Source organism: Sinocyclocheilus rhinocerous, unplaced genomic scaffold (genome assembly GCF_001515625.1).
Source record: "Sinocyclocheilus rhinocerous isolate Xijiao unplaced genomic scaffold, SAMN03320098_v1.1 scaffold921, whole genome shotgun sequence".
NCBI lineage: Eukaryota > Metazoa > Chordata > Actinopteri > Cypriniformes > Cyprinidae > Sinocyclocheilus > Sinocyclocheilus rhinocerous.
Window position 1 is genome coordinate 948,499 of NW_015640057.1, and position 24,220 is coordinate 972,718.

The 24,220-nt window shown below is 40.6% G+C and overlaps 2 protein-coding genes across 3 annotated transcripts in view; one reads left to right on the top strand and one right to left on the bottom strand.

Annotated features, from left to right (window-relative positions):
* Positions 1 to 708, top strand: part of svip (small VCP interacting protein) — a 23,645-nt gene extending 22,937 nt beyond the window's left edge. Inside the window, exon 4 of the mRNA XM_016568451.1 lies at positions 417 to 708. Coding sequence (XP_016423937.1) covers positions 417 to 476 — 60 coding nt within the window. The 3' untranslated portion in view covers positions 477 to 708. The remainder of the gene's footprint in view (positions 1 to 416) is intronic.
* Positions 1 to 24,220, bottom strand: part of LOC107752469 (growth arrest-specific protein 2) — a 51,547-nt gene that overhangs the window by 17,196 nt on the left and 10,131 nt on the right. For both annotated transcript variants that reach the window (XM_016568449.1, XM_016568450.1), the window contains 2 exons: positions 20,537 to 20,661; positions 4,700 to 4,841 (listed from right to left, as the gene is read on the bottom strand). In XM_016568449.1, coding sequence (XP_016423935.1) covers positions 4,700 to 4,841; positions 20,537 to 20,661 — 267 coding nt within the window. The remainder of the gene's footprint in view (positions 1 to 4,699; positions 4,842 to 20,536; positions 20,662 to 24,220) is intronic.

Below are 24,220 nucleotides of genomic sequence, written 5' to 3' on the forward strand. Positions count from 1 at the left end.
AAAACTAAGAAACATAGTTATTTCAACAACAAAAAACATCACATATGAAATGTAACACAGGAAATTCTGGGAATGTCAATTTACGGTTATTCACTGTAAATTATACATTCTTTTTCACTTCCAAAAACAGTATACTACCGTAAAATTAATGTCCAATACATGTAATGTCCAATGCAGTTTTTCACCGTATATAGTAGGGGAATTTACCGTTAACCATTTAACAGGTTTTTACTGTAGCATTTTTACAGTATTTTACCTTTAAAGTCACGGTCATTTTTTACAGTGTACCACAAACACACTCACATGCAGCTTCTATTGTGTGTAACTCCAGTGGGAGAGAAAGGATTCTTTCTGCACTGCCCTGCTGTACTCCCTAGACGACCCAATCCTGTCTTTCTCTCTCATTCTTTCTGTAGTTTCAGCAGACTTGTTATTCTCTCCAGCTGTCTTGGACATGTGTTGAAAGCAAAGCATAAAGAAGCAGAAGCTGCATAACAATCTACCTGGAGCCTTTGACGTTTGCACGCCAGGATCTGACACATGACAGAGAGATGTCTCGTCGTCATACACACCATAAAGCTATTTTACAGATTTACACAGGAGAAGAAGAGGCCTTTCTTTCACCAGCATAGTTTGTGTCTAGAATACCACAATTCTTAGAAATGCAAGGAAAGAAGAAGAAAAAAAAAGTTTTTTTGTTCCAGCCAGAGACACACTTCCCCATTTGTAACTGACCCTTTCCAATTTCAGTCAATAATCCTCTCAAGTTTCATTATATTTCTGCATAATGGAGTTGTATGTACAGCGAAACAAATTAATCATCATCCAAACATATTAGAGGCATTGTCATGTGACTTTCCAGAAATGTCCTTCAAATGTATTGTATTGTCTATGAACAATGTCTACCTTTTGTTCTTCATTCTTTTCTGAAATATGAGTAATTCCACTTTCTGATCTCAAACATTTAAAGCAATCTGAAAAATGCCAGACAACGTCAAAGCATGATTTTGTGAATCTTAAATGCTCACAATTAAAAAATTTTTACACTTTTTACATAATTTATTTAAAAAAACAAGTTTAACTTGAAATGACAAGAAATAACTGAAATAACTAACCAAGGTGGTGATATTGAAAGGCTGTTTTCTCTGTACTGAATGTGAGGTGCTGTATGATCCTGATATTGACAGGCATAATTAAATCAGGTCTGCATACGTCAAATTCTGTGTTTAAAGCTGGATCAGAAAATGCTTAATCAAAAAATTAGAGAAACTCGTAAGAATTACAGACATTTAATGGATAGTGATCTGAGTAAAAATCCAAAAAAAAGTTGTGGTCTAAGGTAAGGTGCATAAATAATATAACACCTAAAAAGATAAATATGCAAGTTGTAAATGAGGAGACACTGGCAAATGAGCTTAATAATTTTTATTGTAGGTTTGATGTTACTTTTCATGACTGTAGCGATGTTTTGGGGGCTATTAGGATTGCCGATTCTGTTTCTAAACCTCAAATGAGTTTAATGTTGTTAAGGTTTTTAAAGATATTGGGCCCTATCATACACCCGGCGCAATGCGTCGCCAGGCGCGTCGCAAATGTTTTTTGCTAGTTTCAGCCCGACGCAGTTGTCATTTTCACGTCCTGTGCCACGTTGTTTAAATAGCAAATGCATTTGCGCCCATTTGTGCGCCCCTGGGCGTGCTGATATGCAAACGAGGTGTGTTCAGGCGCATTGCTGGCGCGTTGCTATTTTGAGGCAACTGAAATAGACTGCGACACTGACCAACAAAAACCTGGTCTAAAGTCTGGCGCAATATTTATTTATTTATTTTTGTTATTTAAAGAGCGCGTTAGTAATATGCGCCATAGGCTGGTGCACAACGCACGTACACTTTGCTTATTACACACATTGCAGCAGGACACAAACATTTTTAAAAACGAAAAATTAAAGGATTAAAATTTAAAATATTATTATTGTGTTGTGTACATAAATATAAAAATGCCTACATGTCATAATGTATATAGTCTTTGCATGTATCAGAATTACGCGCACGAGCAGATCTGTTCCCTCACTAGAGAAGCGCTCAGTTTTTCCGCTTGTAAATTCCACCATGTAAATAGCGAATCCGCCATGGCGCAAGCGCAACTGGCTTTTAAAGGGAATGGGAGATGAGACTCGGATTGGTTTATGGCACGTTACACCCAAAACACACCCATTGTTCATTAAGAGAATAAGGACAACTCTTTTAGACCATGTGCCCGGGCGCGCCGAACCATTTTTCCCGTCCTTAAACTAGCAAAAGTGGATTAGGACACGCCCTAAGCGCAAATGCGCCGTGCGCTTTAGACCATGCACTTAGATCATTAAAATAAGGCCCCTTGATATTAAAAAGTCAACTGGGCTGGATAATTTTTCTGCTTTTATCTTGAAAACCTTTGCAGAGGAATTAGCCCCTGCATGGACAGACATTTTTCAGAGGTCTATTGATTTACATATTATTCCTGATATTTGAAAAAAAAAATCAGTTATTATACCTGTCCCAAAAAGACCTGCTCCTCAAGAGTATACTGATTATCGCCCAGTCGCCTTAACCTGCATTGTGATGAAGTGTTTGGAGGATTATGGTGAGGAAGCTTAAAGAAGAGTTTAAGGACCATTTCGATCCATATCAAATTAATAGGGGCACTGTCTGATGACACTACCCTTACTGTGGTGCATCATGTTTCAAAACATCTGGGGATCCCAAGGTTTATGCCAGGCTGTTCTTTCTTGATCTGAGCTCTGCTTTTAATACCGTGCAGCCAAACCTTGCTCTCTAAAGTAAATAGTATAGCTGTTAATCCATATTGCATCAAATGGTTCCATGCTTTTCTTACTGGTAGGACTCAACAAGTCAAAATCAATCAGAATCTCTCTGAGTGTAGGTCTATTAGTACCGGTGTCCCCCAGGGGTGTGTATGCTCACCACTCTTATTTACACTGTAAACCAATGAATACAGGAGTCACCATCCTGGGAATATTGTTGTAAAATTCTCAAACGATACTGCCATTTTTGGTCTCCTGTATAAGGATGAGGACATTCAACATTATACTACAGAGATTGCTAACTTTGTTACATGGAGTAAATAATACAGTCTTGTAATTAACGTTAGAAAAACATGATTTTTGATTTCAAACTAGAAGGCAACCACTCACCTATCATGATTAACAACAAGCCCATTAGACAGGTGGCTTCATATAAATATTTAGGTTTGCTTATCGATAATAAACTTTCATGGGAGATGCATGTGGATAATCTGTGTACAAAGGAGCAACATAAAATCTACTCAGACTTTTTGGAGTTGCTCAGAGGGTCATGTTGATGTTTTATCATGCCTGAATTGAATCCATCTTTCTGTATGTTATGGCGGCCTGGTTCGGTAATTTTACAGTTGTTCTTAGATCTCAGCTGAAACGTTTGGTACATATGGCAATGAATGGTTGGTCTGGGGTTTACTCCAATCTTCAATTTAAACAGGCAAGGAAAACGACTCTGGACCCTTCTCATGAGCTTTATCCAGAATTCGAACAACTCCCATCTGGTCGAAGTTTTCATAAGCCAAGGTTTAGACACAACCGTTATAAAAACATTTTTGTTCCTTTGGCTACAAGGCTGTTAAACTCTAGCTCAAAGGACATGACTGTGTGATTGTTTGTTATGTTATGGAAATGGGTACTTTTGTTATGCAGCGTTACCTGTATTGCCCAAAACAAATTTTCCTCAAGGGACAAATAAAGTATATATGATGATGATGATGATGATGAAATATTTACCTTTTTTTCACGTCTCATATTTCAGCCTATGCATGCTTGTCACTTTCCATGTTTATTTGTTGCTATCATAGTGCACTATTTTTTGATAACACTTTATTAGAGAAAAAAGAGATATGTCACATATTGATTTTTAGCACTTTATGAGCACACATTTTACTAAGGGTGTGAATCTTTGGGTAGACAGCAAATTGATTCAATTCACGATTCATAGGTTTTTGACTGTTGTGATTTTTGCAAATTCCCGATTCAATCAGACTTACAATAATGTTTGATTCAATTTTAATTAATGATGAAATTCTATATTTTTTAAACACATTAATAGGATTATGTTAATAATCACACTATGTCTCCAAATAATTTGCACATGCAAGCAATTTAATGTTTAAACATTTCATAGTTTTGAATGGTACTTTACCGAATTGCAATTTATTCAAGTTTATTTGCATTTTAAATCGATTATTGATCAAAACAAGCAATTCACGATCCAAAAATCCATGTTTGAAGATCAATGCATCAGTACGATTTGTAATTGATGCATTGAGAAAACAAGTGAATGATTTAAATTTTACTAAAAATCACATGTTCAAATCCACATGAACCATAGCACAGTCCACCTTTTCAAGCTGATTTGGATGCAGTCTCTCCTAAAGGGCCTAAATTTATTTAATTTTAAAAATATAAAATCTGTTGTGTTTTTGTGTCTGATGATTGGTCCAACACGCTCTCACTGCATTTACTCTAGAAATACAGAGCTGCAGCGGTTGCAATAAATCAGGCTTTAATTCCTCTCACTGAGCAACAGATGATTTCATGTGAATAAAAGACAATGACTATTTACTCATAACTCTTTGTTGCTGTGTGAGAGCTGGATTTGTTTAAAAGACTCACCAAGCCCATCTGACTCAAACAGGCAGGTGTCGTCCACGCCCACCTCTCGACACCATGACAGGAAGTTGGCTGTGTTGTCTCTGGCAAAAAAGGAACCGGACGCGGCACTGGCTCGGCAGGGAATCCTGCGACTGGGGATCGACTGAAATAGAGAATTTGCCTGTGTTACTCAGTGCCAGATATTTGCATTTAAAATGTCTCACATGCAAGAGGAATGTCCCTGAAGAGAAGGGTGGCAAATTCTAAACACTGTACTTTTTGAGGTGTACAAATTGTGGTTGTGTGGACTGAATGAATGGTGAGCAAATATTAAAAAAACTTCATTCTTATGGGTTGGGAACAACATGAGGGTGAGCAAATCATGATAAAATATTTGGGTGAGCTAACCATTTAATGCAAGTATACAAATGCCACTTGTCCAGCGCACATACTTGCGCTTGGTTATGAATTGTGTGCCAATGCAACGTTGCAATGCAACAATTTTGCATTGCTAGAAGCCAACTAAATGCAAATGTCAAGTGCTCGTGTAACAGGCCAGCTAGTAAGAGCTGTAAGGTTTAACCTCACTTCCACAATCTCATGAGACGCACCACCTACTGATGCTAGAGACTGCGGTCTTTAGTTAGTTAGCTGTCTTGCTAGCCAACATAGAGTCAACATAGCTAACTTCTAAGCTATTCTAATTCAATGGAACCTGTTAAGTGAATGAATCCTCACAAATAACTTTGTGATTCACAAGTGATTCCAGTAGAGTTTGCCATAATCATTTTGCTAAGCTAATGACTCAGTTAAGTTAATAAGCATAAGAAAAAAAATCCCTTTTGGTAACAATGGACAGTTTGCTACTACTTAGGGTGACCATACATGCCATTTTCCCAGGACGCGTTCTGGCCAGGATTTCTATATTGCCTCCTGGGAAAATGGCACGTATGGTCACCCTACTACTACTGGCATTTAGTGTTGGTAAAACTGGCCACACTTGGCAATCATGTTGTTCAAATATCGTATGCCCATATAATTTTTTATATTACATCCATCCAATCTCTGAACTACTGCTTCTATTTTCAGCAAACTAATTATTTGAAATGCTGTCTAGGTCTCAAAGCAGAGCTCCAGTCTTTTTTAGTATTAATGCATAGAGAATCTGTTCAAATGTTAAGACAAAACCACATGTTGTATGTATGAGGGTAAAGTTTTATTTATTTATTTATTTATTTTCTTGATTGAAACTGACCAAATAAATCAGGACAGAATGTAACTGTCGATGGATTGGATTTGGGGGTTTTAGAGAAGTTTTAGAAATTCCCTTCTTCAGCCCTCCCCCTCCATTTTCTTTCTTACTCCGTTTTCCCTACAATTTAGTGCAGTTCCCCTTCAGGAACTTGAGGTGCGTCGACTGCTTTGGGAACGCCCCCGGCAAGACCCCGTACTGAAGCATGTGTGAAATCAGTCCAATAGAGAAGTGAGACGTCACGAGTGGGGTGACGTGAGCAACCAGGAGGCATAAAGGTGCATCCAGCAAACGCACATGTTAGCTTCTGCTCTTCAGCGAGTGTGTTTGTGTATGTGTTGCATAAGCACTTCAGTTAGTCAGTATTTCTCTGTTAGAAAGAGAGACAATGCCTAAGTGTAAAACAAAATCTGATATGGCAAGCGGAAGGCGTTTCAAGTTGTGTGTTCCTCCCTGCCCACGCTATCTCTCGGGTGGGGATACACACGATTTGTGCATCGTCTGTTTGGGAGCGGAGCATGCACGGGCAGCCCTCAAGGGGGGGCTTCTCCCGCTCCGTGTGCTCCGCTCCCACCTGGCCATCTTCGATGAAAGAGGCCAGGTTCGCGATCCTGCTGGGTCCGGCCCCGCTGTTGCTGAGGCACAGCGGCGGCTGTTATCGGGGGGATCGCAAGTGCGGAGTAGTAGCGGAGGGATCCAAGACAGGCTCGTCCTTATAGCCAGGCACTTCATCTATCTTCCTCCGAGGAGGTTGATGTAATGAGCGTCGACACGGAGGAGACTGCGGACTCGCCACCGCAGTCCCTCGCGTATGAGGAGCTAGTGGAGGTTGTGACTCGTGCTGTAGCAAAGCTAAACATCGATTGGCAAGCCGAGAAACAGGACGCTTCTCCCAAAAGCAAACTGGACGAGCGCTTCCTTAAAGCCAGATTACAACCTTCATGCTGGGGCCTTCCATTTTTCCCCGATCTCCATGCCGAGGTGTTGAGACCGTGGGAGAAACCGTACTCAGCCTGACTCTTCAGCCCAACAGTCACCAACTACTCTAGCATCGTGGGGCTGAATGGGAAGGGTTATGGGTCAATGCCGGCGGTGGAGCAGATGCTCGCGAGCTATCTCTCCCCGTCCTCAGCATCGTCCCTGAAGGTCCTGAAGCTTCCCTCCAGGCCAGTAAAAATGACATCCAGCCTGGTTGGGAAAGCTTATATGGCGGCAGGTCAGGTCGGTGCGTGTTTGCACACTATGGCGGTGTTGCAGGCATACCAAGCCGACCTGCTAAAAGACCTGAATGATAGGGGGGGGAAGAGGAATCCGACGACGGTACGGCACAGGAAAGCTCGTCCCCTCAGATGAGGGTGCTAGAGCAGTCAGGTCGGTCGTTCCCTGACGGCCATCTGCTTCAGGGCACCGAAGTGGCTCCTCTAGTGACACCAGAGGCCAGTCTCGAGAGACTGGTTCCCTTAGTAGACTTTCTGGCAGCGTGGAAACTTCTGCCAAATGTCTCACAATGGGTCATGCACACTGTAAAGAGAGGTTACAGAATCCAGTTCGGTTCTTGTCCACCTCGCTTCAATGGGGTTGTTCCTACATTAGTGGGCCCAGAGCAGGCTCTGGTATTGGAACAAGAAGTAGAAACTCTTTTTTGGAAGGAGGCCATAGAACGTGTTTCTCCTCTCAAGAGAGAATCAGGGTTCTACAGCCGTTACTTCATCGTTCCGAAGAAGGATGGGGGGTTGAGTCCGATCATAGACCTGCATCTACTGAACCACGCTATCAAACGATTTCGGTTCAAGATGCTTACTATCAAACAGATCATGTCTCAAATCAGGTCCGAGGGTATCCATCCGACTTCCATGTATCCATCCTTCCTCAACACAGGAAGTTCCTGAGGTTTTCTTTCGGGGGCAAAGCATACCAGTATCATGTTCTTCCGTTCGGCTTGTCACTCTCACCCCACACTTTCACAAAGTGTGTGGATGCTGCCCTGGCTCCGTTGCGACTCCAGGGCATCTGTATACTGAATTTCATTGACGATTGGTTGATATTAGCTCAGTCAGAGCAGATGGCGGCTCGGCATCGGGATGTCATCCTCGCCCATATGAAAGAGCTGGGGTTAAAGCTAAACGTCAAGAAAAGTGTGCTTTTTCCGGCTACAAAGAACCACTTATCTGGGCGTGGTGTGGGATTCGACAACTATACAGGCACAGTTGTCTCCTGCTTGTATCGAAGCGATTCGCACAGCCATGAGGGGAGTGAGAGAAGGCCAGTCACTGTCAGTTTCAGAGACTGTTGGGTCTGATGGCAGCTGCGTCCAACATGACACCTTTTGGCGTGCTGTACATGAGACCCTTGCAGTGGTGGCTCAGAACCAAGGGGCTTTCCCCGAGGGGGAACCCGCTTCGCACGATCAAGGTCATGTGGCGATGCTTAGGTGCCTTAGACATGTGGAAGAAACCTTGGTTCCCGTCTCAAGGCCCATCACTGGGGGCTCCTTGTCGTCATGTAACGGTAACGACGGACACCTCCCTCACGGGCTGGGGAGCGGTCATGAGTGGCCCGAGGTCTGTGGGAAGGCCATCATCTCATGTGGCACATCAACTGCCTGGAGATGTTGGCCGTGTTTCGAGCTCTAAAACACTTCCTTCCAGACGTAAGGGGACATCATGTGCTTGTCCGCACAGACAACATGTCGGTGGTCTCCTACATCAACCGGCAAGGGGGTCTGCGCTCGCGCCCCCTTTACAGGCTGGCGCATCAGATCCTCCTGTGGTGGACCTCCTTTGGAGGGAGTTTGGCCAGGCGGAAGTGGATCTATTCGTGTCGCAGTAAACGACACACTGTCCGCTCTGGTTCTCCCTCACGCATCCAGCCCCTGGACATACAAGCTATTTAACACTTGCTGACACTTTTTAATTTGTTGCTAGGAGTCCATAACAGTGTTAAACATGACATTTCCTGTTGCCAGCAGATGGCGCTATGACTGTAAATGAATATAAGCGTGGACATGTGTTCAGGTCAGAACTCCTATCAAACGTGTGAAGTTTGGTGCAGGTTGTTCGAGTTGCAGCAACTTCCTGTTTCATGGCGAAACATCAAAATTTGTCAGGCCGCCAGGGACACGCCCTTCGAAGAAAACTCAAGATCTTTGCAATTTAGCATCGCAAAGGCCTTATGATTACACTCAGCAAATTTGAAGATGATCCAATTAAAACGGTAGGAGGACTTTGTCAAAGTATGAGGCCTGAAAATAGCAAAAACTGCACAAAAATCGTACAGGAAATTCAAAATAACGGACTTCCTGTTGGTTTTCGGATTTTGAACCAGGAGACTTTTTTGTAGGTATTGGTGTGTTACATGTGTGTACCGAGTTTCGTACATGTACGTGAAACGTAGCTCGAGGGGCACTTCGTTGAAATTTTTAGCATGTTTAGGCCCTCAAAATGTGATTCATTTTGAAGAAGAATCTGAAGAATAATAATAAACAGAGCAATTCCAATTGGGTTATTATATGAAATTATGATATGAAAAGCCTTTATAGATGTATCCCATGTTTTAAAATTTAGAATTAAGCTATTATGTGTTCATCTAAAGAAAAAAAGTCATACATTTAAGGATGGCTTGGGGTGAGTAAATAATGACAGAATTTTAATTTTTTGGTGGACTATTCCTTTAATGCACACACATACAAACCCTATGTCTTTCTCTCAGAGGTTGTGTGGATGTGTTTTATCTTGCGTCTCTGTAGCCTCTGGACTGTGTGATCAATGAACCACTGTAACTCTCTCACTCTTTCTATCCCTGAGGAATAACAACCTCAAATATTCCTCACATCTGTGCTGTTTTTATACATACACATATAGCGATCAGCCAAACCAGCATGCAGCAGCGCTCTGATGCCTTTATACATATCAAAACAGTGGCAACCTTCATTACCTTACAGTATAACGCATAGCTTCAATATAATGCTAATAATAATATATTCTTTTGATTTGTATACATACAAACATAAAAAGGGCTTCTCACACTGGAAATTGTGAACCAGGTGGTTGCTAGGGTGTTCAGGGTTGCTGCTAGGTGGTTACTCACTGGTCCAAGTCAACAGAGCCCACTTTAACATGTCTATGATATTAAGCTCTCTATATACAGTCTCTCCATTTTAAGGAGTTAATAAATATCATGAGACAGTAGTTAGGTGAGGTTTCACTTTAGTCAAAAACACTAATGATTCACAAGATTGTTTTTTGAATGGATCTGTTTTTGAATAATTATGAAGTATTGACTGAATTTAAACAGTCTTGAAATTCAATCTCTTTCCTATGAGGCCAACTGGTTATGTTTCCCAGAAGCAAACTCTGTGACAGGAACACTGGATTAGCATGAAACAAGCCATGACATAAGGCAACCTCCTCAGTGGAGTACGTCAGCCAACATACAGTATGTAGACATTTTACACACAGTACAGCAGACATGCTCACAGTGCTGCTTGAAAGTTTGTGAACCCTTTAGAATTGTCTATATTTCTGCATAAATATAACCCAAAAAAATCATCAGATTTTCATGAGTCCTGAAATATGACAAAGAGAACCCAATCAAACAAATGAGATGAAAATATATACTTTGTCGTTTATTTATTCAGGAAAATGATCCAATATTACATATCTGTGAGCAGCAAAAGTATGTGAATCTCTAGGATTAGCTGTTAATTTGAAGGTGAAATTAGAGTCCATCTGTTCAGAGGTGTTTTTAATCAGTGTTTAATCCTGTTTTATTTAAAGAACAGGGATCTATCAAAGTCTGATCATGTTTGTGGAAGTGTATCATGGCACAAACAAATGAGATCTCTGAGGACCTCAGCAAAAGAGTTGGTGTTGCTCATCAGGCTAGAAAAGATTTCAAAGCCATCTCTAAAGAGTTTGGACTCCACCAATCCACAGTCAGACAGATTGTGTACAAATGGAGGAAAGTCAAGACCACTGTTACCCTCCCCAGGAGTGGTCCACCAACAAATAACACTCTAAAAGCAAGAGGTGTAAAAGTCCACTAGGTTTCAAAGGACTATCTGTTCAGAGGAGTTTTCAATCAGTGAGATGACTATCAGCTGTCAGTGTGTGCCCTGTTTTATTTAAAGAACAGGGATCTATCAAAGTTCGGTCATGTTTGTGGAAGTGCACAAACAAATGAGATCTCTGAGGACCTCAGCAAAAGAGTTGGTGTTGCTCATCAGGCTAGAAAAGATTTCAAAGCCATCTCTAAAGAGTTTGGACTCCACCAATCCACAGTCAGACAGATTGTGTACAAATGGAGGAAATTCAAGACCACTGTTACCCTCAGGAGTGCTCCACCAACAAAGAACACTCTAAAAGCAAGACGTGTAAAAGTCCACTAGGTTTCAAAGGACTGCAGGCTAACTTCTAAGCAACTAAAGGCCTTTCTCACATTGGATAATGTTAATGTTTATGAGTCCATCATCAGGAGAACAGTGAACAACCATGGTGTGCATGGCAGAGTCGCAAGAAGAAAGCCACTGCTCTCCAAAAAGATTTTGCTGCATCTGGTCCAGGACGGCTTGCCATCATTGATGGAACAATGAATTCTGAATTATACCAGCAAATTCTGAAGGAAAATGTCAGGACATCTGTCCGAGAACTGAATCTCAAGAGAAAGTGGGTCATGCAGCAAGACAACGACCCCAAGCACACAAGTCTTTCTACCAAAGAATGGTTAAAGAAGAACAAAGTCAATGTTTTGGAATGACTGAGTCAAATTCTGGACCTTAAAGGGTTAGTTCACCCAAAAATGAAAATTGTCATTAATTACTCACCCTCATGTCATTCTAAACCCGTAAGACCTCCGTTCATCTTCGGAACACAAATTAAGATATTTTTTATGAATTTTGAGAGCTCTCTGACCCTCCCATAGACAGCAATGCAATTACCACAATCAAGGTCCAGAAACGTAGCAAGGAGATCGTTAAAATAATCCATGTGACATCAGGGGTTCAACCGTAATTTTAGGAAGCCAACAAATCATGATGGAATTCCATAAGCCTGGGCTATCTTCAATAGTTTTTCTCGGTGCACTGAGTCAAATACCTTGACAAAGCTGATAAAGTTCAGTGAGATGGCTCGCATGTTGATCTCTAAGGCAGGCATCAACAGCTCTTCAGAGGCAGTTTAGAAGGACAATGGAAAATAACTTTCCAGGTACAGATAGAAGGGTAATGCCCTGCCAATTATTGCACTTGGAGAGATTGCTTTTTTTGGGGAGCGTGACGATCACACCTCGTTTCCATTCCTCAGGGACTGCTTTGGCTGCCCAGCAAGCATTGAGCAGGTCCGTCAGGCCGTCAACAAAGCACTGGTCACATATTTGAGTAGTTCAGGCAGGATCTCATCCAGGCCTGCGGCCTGGCCATTCTTTGATCGCTGCTGATCAAAGTATGTGTTCGTGATCACGAGTCTTTGTGAAGCACAAAAAGTCAGGAGTCGCATACCATTGTCATTGGTTTCGGTCACTAAACCATGGGGTAACAGTATTTATTGTTTGAATTTCTTAATAAAATACCCCCATTCTTTACCCTGAATACTCTGAACCCCCACATCCCCCAAACATCAGACATAAAGACATTGTACATAATCAAATGTCCGTAAAGATGGACTTTAATTGGAATTGAACTGCTGGTTTTGTCTGGTCAGAGGAGAACTGGCCCCCCCACTGAGCCTGGTTTCTCCCAAGGTTTTTTTCTCCATTCTGTCACCGATGGAGTTTTGGTTCCTTGCCGCTGTCGCCTCGCCTCTGGCTTGCTTAGTTGGGGACACTTCATTTCCAGCGATATCGTCGACTTGATTGCACAGACACTATTTAAACTGAACTGAGCTGGATGATGACATCACTGAATTCAATGATGAACTGCCTTTAACTGAAAATTTAGTGTTTACTATTATAATTTTGCATTATTGACACAATATTTTTCTAATTAATGCTGTACAGTTGCTTTGACACAATCTGTATTGTTAAAAGCGCTATATAAATAAAGGTGACTTGCCTTGACTTGGAGAAAAAGCCAAAAACACAATAAAAGCAGCGACATTACTATTGACACAATATTTTTCTAATTAATGCTGTACAGTTGCTTTGACACAATCTGTATTGTTAAAAGCGCTATATAAATAAAGACTTGACTTGACTTGACTTGACATCTTTCGCAACCTTTGCCAAGGCTCTCACTGCTTTGTACGGATGGAAGAAGGGGTAACTGATTTCTTTGCACTCAAAACTGGTGTACGACAAGGTTGCATGCTATGTTATTCCTTCTTGTCATCAACTTCGTCGCCCGCCACTCCATCGACCGCCTACACATCGGCATACCTTGAACAGTTAGCAACCTCTTCCTTGCCTATCTCGACTTTGCCAATGATATCATCATTCTCGGCCCGACCCAAACTGCCCCATGGGATCTAACTATGGCCTTAGAAAATCAAGCAGCCAGCGCTGAACTCCGAATTAGTTAACTCCGAATCCAAAGTCTTTTGCATCGGTTTACATAAACTCGAGAGTACCGATCACAATCGATGGAAAACAAGTGGAGGAAGTTGCAAACTTCACTGCAAAATCAACTGCGGGTGGCAGATCCTTTTACTATTTAGCACCCAAATTCTGGAACAATCTGCCTAGCGTTAGCCAGGAGGCAGACACATTCTGTCAGTTTAAATCTAGATTAAAGATCTCTTGAAACCTGCCTTACACATAGCACACTACCACATTTCTATTATTAAAATCCATTAAAGGATTATTAGGCTGCATTAATTAGGTCAACTGGAACTGGGAACACTTCCCATAACACCCAATGTACTTGTTACATTGTAAGAAGAATGGCATCTACGCTAATATTAGTCTGTTTCATTCTTATTCTGAGATCACCATAGCCACCCAGATCCAGTCTGTATCCAGATTAGATGGTCACTGCAGTCACCCGGATCCAGGCCGTATCCAGTCCAGATGGTGGATCAACACCTAGAGACGACCTCAACAGCCCTGAATGTTAGCCCTGAATGTCAGTGGAGACCATGACAACTAGATGAGCCCCAAGTGGAGACCATGACAACTAGATGAGCCCCAGAGACAGATCCCCTCTGAAGACCTTGTCACCTAGACGCCCATAGGCACAAGACCATGGGAACCAGATTAGTTCTCTGCTCAATATGACTTTGTTGCAGCCTGGAATTAAACTGCTGGTTTCGTCTGGCCAGAGGAGAACGATTTTTGGTTCCTTCGACACACTATTTTCCTGGTTAATACTGTAATGCTGCTTTGACACAATGTGTATTGTAAATAGCGCTATATAAATAATTATGACTTGACATGAATTATCTTGGCAGTGTCATCTCTTCAAATGGCGATGCAGAACGAGATGCCATATGCCACATTGGCAAGGCATCTGCCTTGCACAGCCCCTCTCCGCGACCATCACTGAACGTCGTTTTCATTTCATTGGACACGTCTTATGCCTTCCTAACCATCGGATACTCAAGATGGCAATATACTGGCAGCCTGCACAAGGCAAACAAAAACAAGGACACCCAAAAATCAAGACCTGTGAGCAGTCGCCATTTCCTGGGACGAGGCTGAAGTCTCGCCACCAACTGGACAGGGGTGTGAATTACAGTTAAATGTTACAACAGATCACCCTCAGTGTAGTCTGTCAAAGTGACAGAAGGCCTTCAGATTTTACTGTCACTGATAAAATATATTGAAAATGATAGAAAATATTTGGTTAACAAACCTCTTATATCTACCTACTGGTTCTGGAGAATTCCTCTGCTGGCATCTTCTTAGGGCAACCATGGTTAATCAAACATCATACAGTGCTGTCCTGGCAAAGTGGCAAGATACTGAAGTGGGGCTGCTTCCCAACCTTTTTTCCGAAACTAACTCTCCAAGCTCCCACACCGTCTGTTCCTGTATGTTCCATATCCATCGAAAGCCTGGTTGAACAACAATCTGTGGACATCCCTGAATGCTGCTCCCACTTCAGTGATGTGTTGTGCCCTAAGTAGGCATCCCAACTGCCTCCGCACCAGCCATGGGACTGTGCAATCATTCTCATACTGGGTGTACCAGTGCCCAGAGGAAAGATTTACCTACTGTCCATCCCAGAGCAGAAGGCCATGGAGGAGTATATAGAGGAAGCCCTTCAGCAAGGTTACATCCAACCACCCACCTCCCCTGCAGCTTCCAGCTTCTTTTTTTTGTGGCCAAAAATACGGAGGCTTGTGGCCCTGCATCAATTACCGTGCTCTCACCAAAATCACTGTCAAATTCCGATATCCCCTTCCTGTTGTCCCTGCAGCTCTAGAACAACTTTGCAGAACAAGAGACTTTACCAAGTTGGACCTCTGCAGTGCCTACAATTCGTGAAGGAGATGATTGGAAGACTACTTCTATACCTCAAGATGGAGAAATGTCAGTTTCATCAGTCTGAAATCCAATTTCTTGGCTACAACATCAGTCAACAAGTCTCTGTCCTGGTTTTCTGCAGCCACAGAGGCTTTTGAGAAGTTGAAGCAGGCCTTTTGCACAGCACTGCTACTAGTCCATCCTCACCCTGACAAACCCTTCACTGTCGAAGTGGATGCATCCACCACAGGTGTCAGAGCAGTGCTCTCCCAGCAGCAGGAGATGCCGCCAAAACTCCATCCATGCGCTCTCTTCTCCCAAATCCAGCCAATCCAGTGGAAAGAATGAATGAATGAGGCATTTATATAACGCTTTATTGTGTATTGCTGTACACCCAAAGTGCTTTACAATTATATGGGTGGATCTCTCCTCAACCACCACCAGTGTGCAGCATCCACCTGGATGATGCGACGGCAGCCACAGTACAACGGCGCCAGTGCGCTCACCACACACCAGCTATAGGTGGAGAGGAGAGAGAGATCAAGCCAATTCAGTGGATGGGTATTATTGGCCAGGATGGAATTTGGCCAGGACACCGGGGTTACACCCCTACTCTTTACGAGAAGTGTCATGGGATTTTTAATGACCACAGAGAGTCAGGACCTCGGTTTAATGTCTCATCTGAAGGACGGTGCTTTTTACAGTATAATGTTCCCATCACTATAATAGGGCATTATAACCCACACAGACCACAGGGTGAGCACCCCCTGCTGGTCTCACTAACAACTCTTCCAACAGCTACCTAGTTTTCTCAGGAGGTCTCCCATCCAGGCACTGACCAGGCTCAACCCTGCTTAGCTTCAATGGGCAACTAGTCTAGGGCTGCAGGGTGATATGGCTGTTGAAAGAAGATGAACCAGAGTCCAGTGTTTCCAAAAATCTTCCACCTGGCTGCCCTCATGGTCTTCAGTATGTTCCCAGATCCCAACGTCTAATCCAAGTCTAATCCAACCTTCACATTCTTCAGTGGGCACTGGTCACCCTGGGGCCAGTCAAACCCTCTCTCTCTATTATGAAATTGTTTCTGGTGGGCGAACATGGCAAGAGACATCAGACGGTTTGTGAGAGGATGTAAGGATTGTGCTATCCTGAAGACTCCTCGCCACCTACCATCAGGCAAGCTTCATCCTCTGTTCATTCCAAACTGCCCTCAACCACGTCTTCCATTACTTAAGCCTTCCGGAAGACATTGTCTCTGACTGCAGTCCACAATTCATTTCCAGAGTTTGTAAGGGTTTCTTCAAGCTCCTTGATTTCACTGTGACTTTATCCTCAGTTTATCGCAGTTGAATTGGCAGATGGAACGGAAGGTCCAAGAGATCGGTCACTACCTCTGAACCTTTTGCCATCGCCATCAGAACACCTGAAGTCAGTTCATTGCCTGGGCAGAGTATGCACAGAACTCCCTACGTCAATAAAGCACCTGTCTTGCCCCATTCTGTACCATCTGTGGACTACTGGTTCCAGGAAAGCTTGAGGGTCTGGTACTCAGCTCATCACCATCTAGAGGGAGCCATGCGCTGTCAGAGGGGTCATGCTGATGTCTGGCAGACCTCAAAACCATCCTATCAACCCAGGCAGAAGATATGGCTCTCAACGAAGGACACTTGGTTACATCTTCCCTGCAAGAAGCTGAGTCCCTGATTCTTCGGCAAATTTGAGATTGAGAGTCGGATTAACCCCATCACCTTTAAATTGAAGTTGATCAGCACTACAGAATTTATCCTGTCTTCCACGTCTCCCATTTAAAACCCTATCACTCACCTGTTACTTCTTCCTCCACAGAGCCTGGTACCGTTGACGAACCCCCTCTGCCACCAGTTGAGGACCATGGAGGTATGTACACGGTTCAAGACATTCTGGACTCCCGGCGCCGATGTGGTCTTCTGAAGTATTTGGCAAACAGAAAAATACGGCCCAGAGGAAAGATCCCGGGTTTCCAGAAATGACATCCTCGACCCTGAACTACTTACCTTCTTCCACAAGAGAAATTCTGATGGCCGAGGGCGGACACCTCAACGTATATAATAGTAACTTGAAGACACTAAAATAAAACTGAACACAGGGCCACATAAATATTATTTTATATTTAGACTATTTGCTCTGACAGAAAAATTGGTTACACTTTATTTTGAAAGTCCACTTCAGAAATTCTACTAACTATAAGTAACTTTGCAACTACATGTCAACTAAATTCTCATTAATTTGCAACTACATGTCTGCTAAATCTCAGAGTAGACTGTTAGGTTAGGTTTAGGGTTAGTAGAATAAGTTGACATATACTTGCAAAGTTTGTTAAAGTCAGTATGTTGTATGTTGTATTTATAAAATAAAGTGTTAGAAGATATTAAGCAGACAGTCTACTAATACTCTATCCCCCGGTTTCACAGAAAAGGCTTAAGCCTAGTCCCAGACTAAAATGTAAGTCTGAGCTGTTTTAACTGAAAGGAACTTGCACTGACTGATCTTAAAATATATCAGTGCCTCTGTTTTGTCTCAAGATACACACCAGTAATGTTTTTTTCTAAAGCACGTTAATAAAAATTACTTAAATGTCCTAATTGAACTATTGCCTAGTCCTGGCTTAGTCTAAGCCCTGTCTGTGAAACCAGGACCTTAACTGCTAGTTGACATGTAGTTGCAAAGTTACTTATACTGTTTGTAGAATGTCTAAAGTGGACTATCAAAATAAAGTGTTACAAACATTGATATCAGTGACATTTAATAACACTGAATCGTGTGCAAATCCTCACCAAGACTAAGGAACCTGCTATTGAATCAGATAAATTTGATAGTCTGCATAGTTGTTCATCTTCAATGCAAGTGGAAGGTAAAGTTCAGACAAAACATCAGTCTGCTGAAATCATGACTTCAATCGTGCTGTAGTTATTTTTATTTTATTTTATTTTAGCATTTAAATGCAAAGCCCATTGCTTATAGCAGACAATTAGATTTCTGAACCTGCTATTGAATCAGATAAATTTGATAGTCTGCATAGTTGTTCATCTTCAATGCAAGTGGAAGGTAAAGTTCAGACAAAACATCAGTCTGCTGAAATCATGACTTCAATCGTGCTGTAGTTATTTTTAGTTAATTTTATTTTAGCATTTAAATGCAAAGTCCATTGCTTATAGCAGACAATTAGATTTCTGACATTAGCTGTCTTAATTTATTGTTGAAGGCAATGAATTTGTACAAAAAGTTCTGCTTTGAAGACTGTAACAGTGCTGCTGTGCATGGTATGAATTTAAACTTCTTAGAGATGATTAAACCATGCTACTGGCTGGCAGTCAGGTTAATCTCAATTGTTAGCTAAAAATAAAAGAAAGACAGTCTAGATAAATAGTCAATCTCATTATAAGACTAGTCGTTTTAGGACTAGTTGACCATCCTGGCCCAATTATATTTTGGGAACTGCTCGATTTCTCTTTATATTAGACAAGTTTTCTCAATCTGTAAAGTTTTTGCTGTGGCCCCCATTTCAGAAGTAACTCAAGTGATCTGATTTTATATATGGAACAATAGGTATGCTAAGCTTTATGAGATATGCTATGTATGGTAGCATTGTGACTAACCATATCATGAATTCAGTTGCGCTTGACAGATATTTCCTAGTCATGTGTAGAGTGATTCCATGTGAACTGAACATTTGCACATTAGCATAACATTAGCACTTTTTCATTATTTTCTTAATTCAGCAAGTTGTATGCATTTCTACAGCAGTAACATGAATTAATTCAGCACGGCTGCCAAAACCTGTGCATGTTTCAAACTAAGGTTACAGAATACTGCAGTGTATTGATTTCAGGTGCTGGTATTGAATGCATTTTTAGCCTCTCTCACACACAAAGACTTTTGTCTGGAGTCAGGGCCGCTTGCCATTCCCTGCCAAACCTCGGCATTGTGGGACGATTAACTTTGGAAAATCACTGAGCTTTCTCATTTTAACAGAGCAGCCTAATGAAAGCTGTGACTTGTTAAGTGTTCAAAAACTCCTCCAGCTGGGAAAACCATTAAGATCAGGAGATTTTTTCGATGGTAAATTAAGAAAATATTTCTGCTCGTCTTGGCCAAAAACCACCTCTTACAGACACTCAGAATGGGGCTTTCTGTTAGTTATAACTCACTCCCATTCTAACAGAGGCCCTGAAGGAATTACACAGTAGAATTCATGGCCTGTAGTTTTCGCAATTGGCATATCAAAGCAATCATGAAATGTAGACCTGCATAGTACTGTATGCACTGAATATTGCCAAGTTAGTTAGAGGAGAGTAGGGTAAGATCAGTCAGTGCATTTAATATGTATTTAATATGACCAAGTATTTGAACAGTGTAGCATAAACATGCCTGTAATTGAGATGTGTACATTAATAATAATAAAAAATTTATCTGTAAACATATTTTGCTTGTCAAAATGGAAGGTAATTTTTTGGTAACACTATTTTTTTATTTTGAAGTCCAAGTTTTGTAGTCCACTTTAAACATTCTACAAACAGTATACGTAACTTAGCAACTACATGTCAGCTAGCAGTCATTAGAGTATTAGTAGACTGTCTGCTTAATATCTTCTATCACTTTATTTTGATGGGTCCACAACATACAACATACTGACTATAAAAAACTTTGCAAGTATATGTCAACTTATTCTACTAACCCTAAACCTAACCTAACAGTCTACTCTGAGATTTAGTAGACATGTAGTTGCAAATTAATGAGAATTAGTTGACATGTAGTTGCAAAGTTACTTATAGTTAGTAGAATGTCTAAAGTGGACTATCAAAATAAAGTGCAAGCTCATTGTTATTTGATATATTATAATATATTATTAATTTTTATATTTGAATACAGATTTATAATTTTTTGTTATTTTAATACATCAAGTTAAACCAAATAAAAATGTGAATATTTATTATGTAGCCTTGGCAACTAGCTGAAATAAAATAAGTTTAAGTGGTAGTAAAAATAAGTGGTAGTAAAGATATGGTGGGTAAATTAGACATTTCTCAAGTCGCGAAACAAAATCAAGAAACATGAATCTAGTCCAATGACAGTTTTTTGACAACGTTATAGCAAAATAAAAAGCAAATTAAGATGATTGCAAACATGTTACTTAAAAAATAAATAAAAAATAAATAACAGTAAATTAGTACCTTTCCTGGTGAATTCCCATCAGGGTCATTTTGCCTGAACTTCTCCTGCAGAGTCTCAGCCAGCTGACACAACAGGAAACCATTATCTAACCTGTCCATGAAGCTCTCGGCTGTGATTTCCACACCTGATGGAAAAGATGAGAGAAAGAGATGAGTATTCCACAAAAGACTATGTTATGATTATGATAACATATATAGGTATTCATATTAAAAAATTAAATTTTCAAATTTTCAAAAACTAAGCTTATGGAATATATGTAAATTTTTTGTGTGTTTAATTTAATCTTAATTCTTTAATTCATATTCATATCAGATTTTAAAGACATTCTCAATAATGACGCACAACCCTGTGTCAAATCCAGACATTTGTTGCAGCTATGATTAACAGATAAACACATTTCAGTCCCAAAAGCAGACAAGTGCCTTGGAAGAAAGCAGCGGATTTATTTTGCAACAGTATTCCAGATGAGACACACACACAGAGAGAGAGTCACAGACTCAATTCTACACAGATCAACATGTGGCGGCTACATTTTACTGACTTCCAGACGATCATTCTTTCTGCATGATGTCACTGTGAAACAGGAGGTGGTGGCAGGGGGTTGGGGTATCTGTGGAAAGAGCATATTTTCTCATCCACTATACTTTTTTTATATATATAGAGAGAGGGGGCGTCAGTGGTTGAGGGGGTTCAGATGTTTTAATGAGTTCCAAATGTGGTAATTGAGCCCAGTGAAGAGGAGACGGGGAGCTTGTGAAATACTTTCTGAACGTGCCTCCCTTGCTCCCCCTTTTTAAAGAACCAAAATCTACACTACCTATCCCCATATTCAGAATCTAAGAAATTTAAGTAATACATATTGAGAGTGAACAATTACTTTGATATTACTCAGTTGTCCTGGCAAAATTAAAGGGGCCATGAAATTTATTTTTTATTTTTATTATTCTTTTAATATGTTCATTGAGGGTTCACTTTTTTGTGCACAAAAAAATTTATATATTTGCAAAAATGATTATTTTCGACCCTCGTTCTGACCCTCTGTCCAAAATAATCCATATTAAGGAGGCAGTTCATTAAAGGTTTGTCAGTAAACTGATACTTATTTTGATTGGCTAACACATCATCATGCTGCATGTCAGTGTTTCAAATACATTATTTATATAAAGCTACTGTATCATTTATAGACAACAGGCTATGAAACTGTTTATTTATGGTTTGCAACGCAGCTGCTGTCAGATCCAATTCTAATTTGTTGAAAGAGGGCTCTTTCAACAAATGTTTCTTTGCAAACTCTCCATTACATTGTGCCTCATTTACAAAACAATCTGCAATTGAATGCTCGAAACAAATCCGATGTTATCCGAAATTGTTCCACTTGTTCCTCACACTGAAGTCTGCAAGAGATGCAAACATGCGGTTTAAACCATACATGTCAAAGCGAACGTTGCTTAACTCTTCCATTTGTCCTCTTGTTGGGAGTAGCCTCAAGCGTTTGGAGAAATTGAACAGGCAAGTGTATTCTGTATCTAGTGTAGATATGGGTCCTATTTGCATTTGAAGCGAAATGACACAACACTCGCATCTAGACTTGTATCAGCCATTAAGCGTGTAAACATCAGTGGGCGGGGCCTATGATGTGATGATGTGAAACTATTTGTCTAAGTCTTGCTCATATGGCAGTCGACTCATATCCAAATATATTTGCCTGAGACATCAGAATCTATCTGTGATATCCAAAAAAGCTAATTTTTGGAGCTTGTTTAAAAATGTTTTATGTATTTTTAAATGTATTTATTTGTAGTGTGAAAGATGTCAAAAGATCAAGGAAAATTTGATTTATCATGGTGAATGGTACTAATTGATTATTAGCTTGACACAATTTTTCAAGTCCTATCTAAATTTCCTAAACTGATTGTCAAGATTACATTTAATTAACATCAACAATAAAATCTGACAACAATGGTATAATAAATTGTGCTTATTTAGCTCAAACACCACTAGTAAGTAAAAAGTGCAACAACAATTCAAAATAAAAATTAGTAAAACTAACAATAATAGAAAGCCACAAAAAGTACAAAAAGGTATACAAGTGGCTTCTGGTAAGACCAGCAAATGGTCAAATTGTGTTCCTGTAACACAGATCAGTTTCAGAGATCTGAGCAGCTATTTGTCTAAAAAAACAACACGGAGACATGCGTAAGCCACTAAAGAGTGTGGACAATCTGGATAGGGAACTAGCGGTTGGTGTGTGGTTGAATATGAAGCCCCTATGTGGCCCACTGTGGCTCCTGGCTTCCTTATGCTCCAGGCAGACCAAAGACAAAGCCCTGGTTTCAGCTGGCTGTTCACGGCCTGAGAGCTGCCAGAAATTCCACAGACATCCCCCTCCATCCACACACACACACACACACACACACAGAACCGAAGCCAGGGCCATGGCACACTACCATTCTTCTCTCTTCATAATTTGTCTCATAGTTGAAATGGTGAGTGGCGTTCAGAATCTGATTAATGCTGGGAAATGTTGGAAAAGAAAACATGGACACATGCATTTATGCCTGCGCATGCACATAAGTCGATCAAAGAAAAAAAGAAAGAAAACCTTTATTAAATGATTTAAAATCAAAACATAAAAGAAATGTATGCACATTAAGGACTGCACGTTTTTAAGGGCTTAAACTTATCAATATCAGCTTAAATTAAATGATAAGATATGAAGAAATGATAATATACAAAAGATAAACAGAGCACAGCTGGATATGCCCTAAGCAACCTATGCAAAAAATGAAACATGAATTTAAACATTTCCTCTCCACCATAAACAGAATACACCAGCAGAATGAAGCCTCATCACATAGCCTTGTTGCACACCTCATGCATTAGTCAAACTTATGAAAATGTACACATGAAAATCCACAGATTGCATTATTAATAGATTTTTTTACTAAAGTCTAGAGCCTTTGCAGTTCCAAATCACCACTGGACACATTGCAAATAGGAAAAAAAAAAACTGTTCAGATGTTACTGTACTTTAAGGACCTATTTTCTCCCCATTAAACCTAGTTAACCCAGTTAACCTAACCTGTCAAGTTGTTTCAGTCATGATAAATAATATTTTCGATGCAAATAGAATCAGTTAACCCTCTATGGGTAACCCTTTGGGGGAAAATATTTCACCTCATTTTTTTGGGAGCTTGGGGATCCCTGATAATATATCAATCATAAAATGTGTCGCCCCCCCACCCCAGACCCAGATGTTGGGTTTATTGCCTCAGGGCAACAATGTGCCATAAGGGTACTAAAAACACCAAGGTTTTCTATATATGTGTATTAAAGAAAACAAGCAATATATGCATTAGAAAAAGTTATTATTTTGATAAACATCAATCACAAATTATTCCAAACCAACCAAAAACATCAAACAATCAAATAAACAAACTACTACTAATTACAACACTTCATGTATAAATGTTCCTATTACATATTACCATATACTGTAAACCAACATCCAAATGACTGTGTCCTTGTGTGTGTGTCACTGTGTGTGTGTGTGTGTCATTGCTTGTGTGTGTGTGTGTGTCACTGCGTATGTGTCACTGTGTGTGTCACTGCATGTGTGTCACTGCGTGTGTGTGTCACTGCTTGTGTGCCACTGTGTGTGTGTCACTGCGTGTGTGCCACTG